This window comes from Boleophthalmus pectinirostris, unplaced genomic scaffold (genome assembly GCF_026225935.1).
Source record: "Boleophthalmus pectinirostris isolate CB_2022bp ecotype Guang Dong unplaced genomic scaffold, ASM2622593v1 HiC_scaffold_6, whole genome shotgun sequence".
Lineage (NCBI taxonomy): Eukaryota > Metazoa > Chordata > Actinopteri > Gobiiformes > Gobiidae > Boleophthalmus > Boleophthalmus pectinirostris.
In genome coordinates, this window is record NW_026571447.1 from 23,690,630 (window position 1) to 23,703,180 (window position 12,551).

Here is a 12,551-nt window from a genome sequence, read left to right on the forward strand (position 1 = left end):
GTACTGATTTTGGTTGTTGAACTGTAGAGTACAATCAACATAACTTTTTTTTTCAATGCTGTCAGTTAAAACACTGACAATTTTACATATTAAGATTCTTACCTGAGTTGAGACTGTAGTTTGCCAGCCTTGGTGATAAAGTCCTCCCAAATTGGGCAACTGCTCTGTGAGGGAAAAGCACATGTGAACCATCAGAACACATTTACTTTTCACACAGTTACATAAGTATTTACAAGGGCAGCAACATGGGGTTATGGGGGCCTCACCTTCCCTTCAAGGCTATACAGATTAGCAAAGTCTAGACTCACCGTTTCCCATATTTGTAATAACAACACTTGTACACGCACAGAAGGTTGGTGTCCATAAGAGCGGCCCATATATTATAAAACTGATGTTATTTCAAGTGTTTTCCCTTTAAGAGCATAAATAAAAATGTGGTGTCTGTGCTGCTGTGATGTCCTTCATCAGATTTTGATATTTATCTGAAGCTACTGTGTCAAAAAGATGATCTATGGATCATGCGTCTGCATTTATTTCCTTAATAAATAGTAAATTAATATAGTACTCGAAACTTTTTCTCATTTTGTGTGATGTACAACAATGGCGTGTGTGTCAATACCAACACATTTTCAATGAACACAATATTCAGGTAATATATTTGCGGCTACTGCTTGTCTGATTTTTTGTGTCATTTTAGGACATATATGGATCAAGCTGAAAACTCCTTTTGAGAAACAGTGGGAGCGTGCTGGTATGACATAGTGAGATCCGGATATACCAAATGTTTGTCACTACTGTGCAACGACCATCACAATCTCGAGGAATGTCTAGTCGTGCTGTTGCACCAAACAACAAACTCAATTCACAGCCAGCTCTTCAACTATACCACTATACAGTAGACTACCGAGTCACTGCTAAATTACTATTACAACTGTGATGTATTAGTCTGAAGCAACCTGCATTGATTAAGTGTTGAATATTATACTTGCACACATCATATCAAATGTAGTACTCAACTGGGACTAGACCATGACTAAAGCAGGACTCTGCATCAGGACCAAGCCAGGATTAGACCAATCGATACAGACAAGAAAGTGTAGATGACATTTAACTATTATATCCAAAGTCTTTATGGACTTAGTTTAAACTTAGTTAAAGCTCTGGTGGTACCCTAAAACATTTTCCTAATTTTGTATAGTGGTATTTGTTGTGAAAAGCCTGACTGATTTGTACTGCATGTACTGTGCAGCATTCATAACAAACTCTAGATATATATGGTGGCCCGCCATTTGACCCACGCGTGTCAGAGCCTCAGACCCTGTGGGCTACTCTTCCCTGACAGCAACATTCTCTACATTCCTCCAGGCACTACAACAGCTGGGAAATCGTCTAATTGTGCCATCATCTGAACTCTGTCATAGAGGATCCAAATAAGATGCCCTACTTTTATAATTGTCCATTGCCCTATTTGCTTCTCATGACAGTCACACAGTGTTAAAGCTCGAATCTAGGGCATACATTAACAGTAAAATACACAATAATACACAATAATGGGTCGTCTATAAAGAAAATGGGACTTTCTAAACTCACGCCATAGACTAAACATGAAAACACTAGTGAAAGCCAGCACAGACAAAAACATACAAAAAATAAAACATTAAATCAAAAATGTATATGTCAAATAATGGTATCCAATCATAGTAAGTTTCTTAAATGAGGGTTAGGGCGCAAGATTAAAGAGTAGTCAACAACTCCTCAGCTAGCGCGCAAGTTTCCCAGATGGCCAAAGTTTATCTGTCGTAAGTTTAAAGTCAACAAGTTGGGTAATAACAAGTTAATAATGTAAAGAGATAATCCTAAAACACTCTTAAAAGTTGGTGGAAACATTGTTAATTCTGTATAATAAGCTTCGGACTTACTTTCATGTCTGCGATAAGAGTTTGGAAGAGTCCTCCGAGCGCGCTGCATTCCTTCTCTATCACAACCTCCATTTTCGGGACGACTCCAGCGGTCAGCCCTCGCTTCTAATCGCCACCTCCGATCGATCACCGACAAATATATATGACTTAAAACTGAAGAAAAGGAGTAACTAGCGTGTAATAAAGAGTAAAGTTTACAGACACGAACGCAAACGGCGATACAAAACTCTTTTTAGTGGAGCGCCATTCACTAAGAAAAGGAGCGATAAAGACGAGGAGAGGCATTTAAATCCCCGTCTCCCCTCCGCAGAGACCCGCTAAAACCCATCGCTGACCCCTCTGCACACCTCTGGACATCTGCTCACGGTGCAAAAAGGAAAAGAAAGTCCGGAAAAATCAAGCAGTAATGGTTATTCCGAGTTTGCCAAGTGACTGAGGTAAACGCCGACGCTGGAGTCACGCACTGCCTCCCAAACACTGGCCGAGAAAAAATAAAGGCGAGAAGAAAGAAGTCAAGCTGCGCAGGCCACTTGGGGACTTCCGGTTCGTAGTAAAACGTGTTTTCTTTGTACCCATTCTATGTCAAATTAAGTAACCATATTATCATATTTTTCCATTGTAATTTACATACTATACACAATTATTTGTACATGAGTTAAGCTGTTTGTATGTGTGATTTTTTTTCTTTTTCTTTCCCCCTTAGGTGCATCCAGGTGCATTAGGTGTCAGCACAGGTATTTGATAAAAAATATATTTATCTTTTCATTGATCATACTCATGTGAGCTTGAGGTGAGGGTTTGAGAACATTGTGTTGATTTCAAATATATTATAGGTAATTTCAATGAAGAGTCAAAATTATAGGTAATACCTTTATTGTGAAGAAAGCTCACGTACACATCCGGCCCAGCCAAGGGCCACTCTAGTCTCTTGCTCTAGTCTATGGTTTCATACAAAAGTGCTGCAGGACGCTATACGCCGCTTTGAAAGTGTTGTCTCTGATGTTTCTAGTATTATATCTTACATTACATATATATGAATTGTAGCTAGAATGGCCACTGGTGGGTAAATATAAATAAAAATGGCCTCTGTAGACCTATACATCCCATTGTAACACATTCTTCAAACTTCAAACTTCCATGCTCTATTTTCTACCAAAATATGTTTTGATGTTGTATCCTAATAGCCATGATGAAGGCACGCTTAGTGGTTTTGTTATCAGCCACGAGTGACATCTAGAGGCCAAAAGCAGAACATCAATGAAAAAAAAGAAAACTTTCTCAATTAAGCCCTACTTACAAAAACAATTTAAAAAATATATACAGAAAATATATTTAAAAATTTTGAACGATAAAAGAAAACAAAAATTAAAAGAAAATTATAAATTAATGTGTTTAATCGATGTTTAGTGTATTCCTACGCTAACCCAAGGTTTTGTCATGCTTGAGATGGTGAATTGGTGACCCATAGTGGACCAAAACAGACATTACATACAGTTAAAATGTTTTATTGGTTTTGATCTAAACATGTATATCAAGTGGTTTATTAACAGTACATAGTTACAAAAATAAGTGAAATATTAGACACAGCTAAGACAATGTACAATGTTATGTTTTTAATTTTTTTGGCTTGTTTTAAAGGCACAACAGATTACTGTGGTTCACTATATTTGCTAGCTTCTCAGGATAAAAATTACTTACTATATACTATACTATAATTTGCATAAATAATTTGTCATACCTCTGATGTTCCTTTCCATCAGGAGGTATTTTTATTCCTCCTTAATACTAAAATACTGAATAATAAACAGTGCACAATTATTAAAAGCTTTAAATACTACACAATTGCGTTTAACACACATAGGACCAATAAAAAACTGTTATCAAAGAATGTTATATTAGTTACATTTTCATATAGCACCAGATATCCCAGTACCAATCACTAGTACCGGGGCATGTGTTTGTAGAAATGAAAAAGGCAATTCAAAAGCGACTCTAATATCTAGTGCAATATAACAGCTTTAAAATCTATATTGTTTAAATGTATAAACATGAAGTTGTTTTGGAGTTACATTCTCCATCTCTTGAAGCCCATCAACATACTGCAGCCATAACAAAGAGTCACGATAAAAGCAAATATCTGAAAGACAGCACAAGGAGACAAAATCAGACATGATCTATACAGCCAATAATTGACACTATATAAACACTGGAAATATACAGGCCGACTATTAAATGTTCTCAAGTCAACACATAAAGTTATAGCAAACCCATGAACTGGCACCTGAGAAGTTACTTTGTATATGCAAAAGCTTTGATTTTTGCATTTTCAGTGATGTCATTCATCAGCCTATCATCCCTGGCTCTAATATAAATTTGCTTTAAAGAAATTCTAGCCATGTCCTTTTTCTTCCCAGAGTTGTGCTTCTTATTAAAGGGCTGCAGTATTATTCACAACTGAAATGAATTTGCCATACTATTCATAATAAGCGAAACACAAATGCATTATTATTACATTATTTAAGTAATGTGGGGCTACATGGATATGGATATTCGTTATTGGAATTTATATTTTTCTGCAATGATTCAGCCTTTCATAACTCCAGAATATGCATGACCTACCGTAGCTGCCACGTTGATGTTGTACTGATTGGAAGTCAGGATAGTGAAAATGTTGCCCCGAGGTAAGAGAATACATATGTTCTGGGTGCCATTTGCTGTGGTTATGTACTGATTGCTGACAGTGGCTGCTGTGGTCGCTGCCTCCAACACAAAAGCAGCAAAGTAGAAGAGCACTGCCATAAAGTGGTAAAGCACATCCTGTGGAGAAGCATGGAATACTAATTATACCAGTGAAAAAGAATAAAATTTCAACCAAATTGTAACTAAAGAGATTTCTGCTGACTGTTAATTATTTCCACAGCTCTGATCAAAGTACTCAGCAACACACCCAGTACAAAACGAAATATTTTACTAGTTACATAGAAATAGCTTAATTTGTATTTAAACCCAGCTCTTTCATATACCTTTGTAATAAACTAAAGTAGCCTAAATCGCCAAGGTATGAAAACTCAGTGTATTCCATATGATGTTGTATATAAGATTATTAATTGTTCAAGTCTTATAAAGTATTGTGAATAAAATATTGCAACTTCTAATATTTTGTTTATGACATATGAAGACATATGAACAACACAAAATCACATTTCACGAAATTCAAATGTACATTCCCTTACGCAATCGGCACATGAAATATTGGGATTAAACTGTAAATGAACCCAGAACTAAACGTAGACCAGAACTGGAATGGGACCAAAGCAAATATGAGTTGGTTTAGTAGTACTAAAAAGAGTAGAGCAGATCGAGAGAGGGTGTGTCACAGCAGTTTAAGGAGTCTGTTCAAACAGAACAACAGCAGCTTTTGTTGTTGAGCTTCAGTGTGAGCTCATGGTTCACGTCAGTCTTTGTTTCACTCACAACAAACAAGCCCACATGTCTAACTACAACACTACTGTAGGAGAGAGAGGGGGACACCAAGGCAAGTCTGTCACCAAAAATCTACAGATGCAGTACTGCGTACTGACTATATATACTGAGTATTTTTATTTATATAGTAATTTTTACTTTTTGGAAAGGACATTTGGAAACTGTTTGGGTTATAAACTTATACACTTCACTATACTAACTTTAATAACAAGAATATAATTTAAACATACATTTAGAGCATTAAAACTGGATGGGGCCAAGAGCCAGTTTTCTAGTTGATTACATAGTATTTTTAAAAGAAGAATCCCAAAGAAAAAACACAAATATTGAACGTGATAATTTTTATTATTAATATTATTACCAGACTGTGATGCTTAACAACAAAAATCTGCATTGTAACTATATTTATCTGCCCTTAATTTGTATGAACTATAACTGATATAGTATGTTGTGCTATATGTGTCGTCATCTGAAATCAAGCAAATCTGCAAGAAGGTGCAGCCACACACTATATGTAAGATTATGATTTAAGAGTCTTACAGTTTCGTTCCAGTCGATGTTGACGCGGTCAGCCAGGCCAGTGATTAGCATAGCGAGGTAGGCAGAGGACAGGAAGAAGGCAGTGACAGACACAAACATGACCCAACCCTGCAGCAGAGGCACTGGGACATTGGAGGAGGCCACCAGGATCCATACCAGACCTCCAAGAAGCTGGAGAGATACACAAAACACAGATGATTAAGATTAAGTATCTACTTATCCTGTAACACACATAACTTGACATTGCAATACAAATATCTTCAGTGCACCAGTACATCTTAATGTCTAAAATATTGTGAGATCAAACTTGTGATTTTATGATTAGCCTACTAAAACAAAAAAAAATCGACACGTGAAATCCTCAATTGACTCATTACTCATTACAGTGGATAAGGAAGAAGATAACAGTGGATGACCAAGATAAGCCACCTGTATGTGAGACCAACTTCAGTCAAGTCAATTTCTTCTTTTGCTCAGTTTATAATGAGTAGACCTTGGGTTTAGTGACTTGCGAAACTGCTATAATTAGGCTGTCCTATTGGTAAAACTGTTTAATCCATGCAACATCTTTAGTCTACTATGGTGCACTACTAATCCATATTGCGCTAAACTCTTACAACATAGGCACAACATGGACCATGGACCGACTTGAACTAAAAATTATGATATCAAAATCTGTCCCCTGACTTAGACATCGCGGAAAAATCAGCTCCTTTGAAAAGAAATGGAGCAGTGGTTTAGAGGTCACCTTGTGGATTAAAATATCCACATTGAATAATTATCCAATACGCATGCCAAGCTCTACTTCTTCCATTGAATCTGCTCCAAGGAAACTTAGCTTGAGGATATGTTATCATGGGTTGTCAAACTGATGAAAGAGAAATGCAACCTGGCAACTGAGAGACGCGGAGTTGGCAACGTGTTTGCGGTGAACAAACTCGACAGACTGGACTTTTTGATTATTGCGTGTCGTGCGTAACTGACCCACTATTTGGATGTTGATCACCTATTGGCTAAAATGACTAGATAGCGTTTGAAAACATATAGTACAGAAGAGATAACAACTAACTCACGATTTCTAATGTTATCAGCGCTCCGGAGTATGTCCTGAGAACTCCTAGTCCCAAAGGTAAAGAAATGGTGGCCCCTGGAAACGAAGTGGCAGCGGCGGTGGCAGCGTTGGTCGCGGCGGGGTTTGTGGCTTGCTCCGACATCTCTCCGTCTCTCCGTGTCGCGGCTGGTTGTGCCCCTCTCCGCTGGCTCTGCTCCTCTGTTCTCCACTCAAAACTGCACTAAACAATGGGCCAGAGGAGCCGGGAAAATTCCTGCGGAGTCATGTGTCCCCCAAACAGGTTGGACAGGTGCACAGCCACTCCCTGGGCTGGTGCTGCTTTCAAAGACGTTCTGTGCGCCAAGGACTGCTCGGACAATGACTAATTATTACACTTTTATAAGGCAAGAAGCAAATGAAGGCGGCAGTTGTCTTATAACACCACAAGCCTTGGGATGATTAAAAAATATATATAATAAGGCTACTTTAAAGTCTTGTAGCCTATATGTATGGATAAAATAGAATAGAATACACAAATATGACATCTCTAATAAACACAGCATTTTCCATAGTTGGCCTATTTCTAACCTAGGTGGTTCATTTAGGGGGGGAATGTATTTAGGCTACAGTTAATAACCACGGAGGGGCGAACTAGCAACTATTAGACTATTTATTCTATTTTACCTGATAGGTAGTTAAGATGCTGTTACAAATACACGTAACAATTGCTTTATTGCTCATGTAAAGGATTTCCATTGGAATGGGTGAGTCAGTTAATGTTTAGCTATTATTTCGATTACAGGCTTCAGTGTTTGTCTGACCTCTAACTCTGAGTGCACAGTGCTAAGTACAGCGAGGGGAACTGGTAGGGTAAAAAAATAAAATAAAATAAGGGATAACATTATATTCTTCTGTTCTCAAGGCACACAAACGGATCACTTGATTCACAATCAATAGTGACATTCTCAAGAATGCGCCTGGTCTGATAAAGTGTTAAACAAATAAAAGGAAATTGGAAATCATTTGGGAAAAGAATAAGACACCAGATAGGTTACAACAGTTGGTTTATTGGTTTAAGTATATGCACACATCCATTTGAGCCATCTGCTTATCTGAAACGTTAAAGTCCAATAAATGAACATATACTGAGAACAACATATCAGCAATAGAAGCTCAGTGGTCAGCATGTTTAGCATTTCTACATTTATTTGTGATTATAGCCATTTTGATATGATTTAAAGGGCCCATATTACACTATCTTCTGATCGATGGTATAATGTTGTTTTTTTCCTCACAAACAGGCCTGGAGTTGTGTTTTTGTTTCATTCATACATGTTTAACCCTTGTATTGTGTTAGAAAGCTACACGCGTCTTTAGTGTTACCGGGTCAAATTGTGACCCGTGATTTAACTCAGCCTGAAAATACTTAAAAACACTAGATATCATCCAATATTGTTTTTCCCCTCATAACTGACTTAGTATGTGTTCATGTCCATGGAAACATTTTTATTTATTTATTATATTTTTTGGCTGCACAGACCTTTTATCTTAAAATAGTCGTTTTTGATTACAAAAACTGCTTAAATTCACTAATTATATTTCCTATAGTGATAAAATTTGTAATTATATTATATAATTATACTATAATCATAATAATTTTATATATAATACATATAATATAAATCAAATTTATATAAGTATAATTATATTGGGTGTCAAGAGGCTTGGTGACCATGAACTGTCACTTTTTCTTGACTTGAAGACGTCTCTTTCAGTCTTTGTGACATCTGGGTTCTCCTCACCACATGTGTGCTCTTGTTCAGGGTCATACTGAACCTCATCCTCATCCACAGACGTATATATGAATGGACATAACTAACGCTGTAGCCACCGCGTTCCAAATAGAAAGTTCTCCAGGAGGCTCTTCCGGCTCCTTCTGACTCTGGCTCCAGTTGACTTATGTTAGGATCTTGTCGTCCTTCCCTCTGTACCTGCTGCTGTGAACCTCGTCATTTTGGTCTTAAAATATACGTATTAACCTGCGACACATGATCCTGATTTTTATTTTTTTTTTTTTTGGGCTGTTTTGTCCGTCCAAAAAATCCTATTCATAACATATAACCTGGCTCTAGATTCGCTCCTGTAACCGTGAGCTTCATTTGAGCGGCGCCAAACGCTGTGGTTGACGTCACACTCACTTAGTCCACTTCTTTTATTCAGTCTGTGCCCTCATCCTCATCCTCAGATACATCTTCCTCAGCTTCACTTTCCTCTCTGTCTTCAGAATCACTGTCATGACCAAAGATCTGATCCAGCGCCTCATAAACGGTGAACCTGCTCATGTTGACTGATGCTGCAACAGATGCAGCTGATAATATCTCACTAAAACCCTGTTTATATATGACAATGTTTATTTTAGATTCAAAATGTATCAATGTGCTGCGAGAAAGAGAAGAGTTCACGTGGGTGAAGACGACCTTTTTGTGTGTGTGTGTGTGTGTGTGTGTGTGTGTGTGTGTGTGTGTGTGTGTGTGTGTGTGTGTGTGCGTGCATGCGTGTGTGTGTGTATGTGTGTGTTGTGGGACACACTGAGCCATATTTGATCCACAGAGCAGCCTACAGCTTGTAAGTGATGCATAAAACAGCCACTATTCTCTGCCGGGTCATTTTTGACCCAGTAACACCACAGATGGCACTTTTTTTTTTTCAGACCTTTACAATTTACTAAAATGGTGAAAATTTCTTTTGTTGCGTTAAAATAGTTGTGTCTGAGGATTAGATGAAGCCTCATTCCGGTACAAAAAAGCAAATGGCAGTTTTTACATACCTAAAATTGAAAACGGGTCAATTTTGACCCTAACACAATATAAGGGTTAACACACAAACACTGCATATTTAGGCTGAGTTATTCTCTCAAACAGAAAACACCATGTTCCACCTTGTGATCTCATGTGGTAATAAAGGAAATGCTCCAATGTGTTTTTAAACTCTAAACAACTTCACTAGAATCTTTTGCTTCATTTCAGCCCTGGAATTGAACATCTCTATTGAACCAAAGGTAAAAAAGTAGCTGTTAACTTGAAAACTACCGCTTCATGACCTCACAAGGTGGAACAAAGCATTTTGAGCTTTGGAGATGCAGACAGACTAATAATGTAGTATTACTCAAACATGTGTGAATGAAACAACACACAACTCCATGTTTTTGAGAAGGTAACAACATTATACAGCTCACAAGAGTCAATTTTGTGTAATATAGGACCTTTAAAATGTTGTATTATATCTGTGTAATAGGATATGGAAAGTTATGGAAACTGAGAAAATACTTCCATTTCACTCCAAAGTCTCACAGATGTATGGAAAGACGCTTTCACAATTATTATCATTAAACCCAATTTCGGCTGCAATCACATTCAGGTGAGCACAATCCTCATTTTGATTGTCGTCATTCGGCTCACCTTCTAACCAGAATGCTGACCCCTCGAGGCCTGTCCCATCAAGCCACTTCCATGTGCCCTCTTTCTCCCTGTCAGACAGTCCAACCCAGATATTAAGGTGAAACAGACTCAGGAGCTCCAGTTTTGACCTGCTCTTTATGATCACCAAACGGCCTCCTCGGGATTCACAGTCTCTCTTACTCGCTGTCCAGGTCTTGGATGTTCCCTTAGGAGAGATGTAGTAGCACTCTCTGTTCACCTCTATCCATCCAGACGAGCAAAAGCCTTGAGGAATTAAGTGTTTGTTATGGGAAGAGGCTTCATGCTACTGATGTCAAAACTTAAATAGGATGTCATTGGCTGTTATGGCCTATACTGAGGACATGTTGCAGCTTTTGTCATCAACATTCCCTGGGGGTGTGATGTTAACTGTAGGCACTGTTCTACCACAAACTCTATTTGACTTTAATCTGATCTTTATTTTAACACAATCTAACCAGGCAGAGCTGATTTACTACAAATTACAAAAGGTGAGATGATCTGTGATGTTAAACAAGTCTCCCACACATAAAATTACAGTCACAAGAAAGGCTGTTCAGTTTAATAAATTTTGATCATGATTTCGATTTGTGTGTCTATTCAAACGATCTCCAAACTCTTATAATCGAGTTGAAACAATTTAAAGTTTATTTTGGGATATTTTTTTATAAATAAGTTTATTTATTTTAGTTTTTAAATATAGAGATTGTAGAACAGTTGGATATATAGTTTATTTTGGATACATTTATGTTTTTGTATGCCTTACTTCATGTTCAAAGTATATTTTATTCATTTTTTTGTTTTACACATCACAAAACTGTTCTAAGGTACATATTTGTAGCCTAAATTTATTTTCAATTTGAAAGTTTTGCATAAATTATCAGTAACAGAGAGAGAGAAATGCTGAATAAATGCATTGTGTAAATAAAAAATAATCGTTTGAATAATCTTGATTTCAATATTGATCAAAATAATTATGAAAATGATTTTTTTCCACAATCAAGCAGCTCTAGTGACAAGCTACAGGGCCATGAACACTCTTACTGATCACACCTGAAGATGTGTTGTTTAAATCATTGTTGTCATTTTCCTTGAGTTTTCAGACTTAAAACAGCTTAAAATGTTTTTGACAGTCTTTAATGATGTAGATTAGAACATCCCCAGCGAGATGTCACTGTAAAGTTTTAATGGCTTTGCTTAGAATTTTCTACACTATGTCATTAAACTTGGATATTTCCATGGAGAGAAGACGGTACAACCAGGGCAAGTTTCATGGGAAATGTGTGGAGAGGATATCCTGCTCACTCTAATATCTAATGTTTTCAGTGATATTTCTAACAAAATATGTAATTGAAAAAAAGCAAAATAAATAAATAAAAAGCATTATGACATCTTTATAGAGATAATAGGTAGAGAACCCCATGAGAAAGCTGCATAGTGCACATTTAATAAAATAAAAAATTAAAAAAAGCTGAATATTGAAGCACAGATGAACTCACCTGCCATATTTTGTCCTTTGTTGTTTTGTGTCAGATTTTTGAATCCCTGTAATACCATTGCCATAAAAGTGTCTTTCTCATCTGATTTTTGTTGCTGTGAGTTCAAAGAAGAGACCGCCACATAATCTGTCATAACACAGTAAAATACAAATATTAATGATCAGTCATTTTGAAGTGTGTTTTTATTATTGTATTCAAACTTACTATGACTGAGTAAAACTACAATCACAATCAGCAAGGTCACACCCAGCACTCCAAGTAATATCCAAATAGCTTTGGTGTTGACTTCAAACCTCCTCCCTAACAAATATGTTAAAAGTTACAGCTTTCCTTTCAATAATGAAAAATATGCATTTTTACCTGAACGTTGCCTGAGACTGTCCATTTTGTCATCAAAATTGAGCTTGCATTCATCTATATTGGAATACTTTATTGACATCTTTAGAGACGAAGTGAAAGGAATTGACCAGTAAAACAAAATGTGCTTACACTGAAAAACATTTCCTGGGATGGTATAAAATGCTTTGTAAGTAAAAAACATTTCAGATTAATGCTGATGATGCTGTCCACAAGCCAAATAATT

At 36.9% G+C, this 12,551-nt stretch overlaps 3 protein-coding genes across 6 annotated transcripts in view; all 3 read right to left on the reverse strand.

The window, feature by feature from the left end:
* Positions 1–2,389, reverse strand: part of LOC110171413 (protein MTSS 1-like) — a 35,057-nt gene extending 32,668 nt beyond the window's left edge. For all 4 annotated transcript variants that reach the window (XM_020937122.2, XM_055163360.1, XM_020937121.2 and 1 more), the window contains exons 1-2: positions 1,920–2,389; positions 103–164 (exon numbers count right to left, since the gene is read on the reverse strand). In XM_020937122.2, the coding sequence (XP_020792781.1) occupies positions 103–164; positions 1,920–1,991 (134 nt within the window). In that variant the 5' untranslated portion in view covers positions 1,992–2,389. The remainder of the gene's footprint in view (positions 1–102; positions 165–1,919) is intronic.
* Positions 2,390–3,408: 1,019 nt separating this feature from the next.
* mal2 (mal, T cell differentiation protein 2) lies at positions 3,409–7,348 on the reverse strand. Its single transcript, XM_020937480.2, has 4 exons — positions 7,016–7,348; positions 5,943–6,113; positions 4,539–4,736; positions 3,409–4,056 (listed from the first exon to the last, which is right to left on the reverse strand). The coding sequence occupies exons 1-4, from the start codon at positions 7,154–7,156 to the stop codon at positions 3,985–3,987; spliced, it is 582 nt and encodes a 193-aa protein (XP_020793139.1). The 5' UTR covers positions 7,157–7,348; the 3' UTR covers positions 3,409–3,984.
* A 711-nt stretch (positions 7,349–8,059) lies between these two features.
* LOC110171468 (C-type lectin-like) lies at positions 8,060–12,430 on the reverse strand. Its single transcript, XM_020937178.2, has 4 exons — positions 12,329–12,430; positions 12,173–12,268; positions 11,969–12,094; positions 8,060–10,715 (listed from the first exon to the last, which is right to left on the reverse strand). The coding sequence occupies exons 1-4, from the start codon at positions 12,405–12,407 to the stop codon at positions 10,327–10,329; spliced, it is 690 nt and encodes a 229-aa protein (XP_020792837.1). The 5' UTR covers positions 12,408–12,430; the 3' UTR covers positions 8,060–10,326.
* Positions 12,431–12,551: the final 121 nt, after the last annotated feature.

Bases quoted from the DNA above. Each gene is read 5' to 3' on its own strand.
- mal2 (XM_020937480.2), bottom strand. From the start codon at position 7,156: ATGTCGGAGCAAGCCACAAACCCCGCCGCGACCAACGCTGCCACCGCC. The intron at 4,737-5,942 runs GTAAGACTCTTA...GCTTCTCCACAG, and splicing joins ACATCGACTGGAACGAAACT to GATGTGCTTTACCACTTTAT. The intron at 4,057-4,538 runs GTAGGTCATGCA...GCTGTCTTTCAG, and splicing joins ACATCAACGTGGCAGCTACG to ATATTTGCTTTTATCGTGAC.
- LOC110171468 (XM_020937178.2), bottom strand. From the start codon at position 12,407: ATGTCAATAAAGTATTCCAATATAGATGAATGCAAGCTCAATTTTGAT. The intron at 12,269-12,328 runs GTAAAAATGCAT...CATATTTGTTAG, and splicing joins CAGTCTCAGGCAACGTTCAG to GGAGGAGGTTTGAAGTCAAC. The intron at 10,716-11,968 runs GTGAGTTCATCT...TAATTCCTCAAG, and splicing joins CAAAGGACAAAATATGGCAG to GCTTTTGCTCGTCTGGATGG.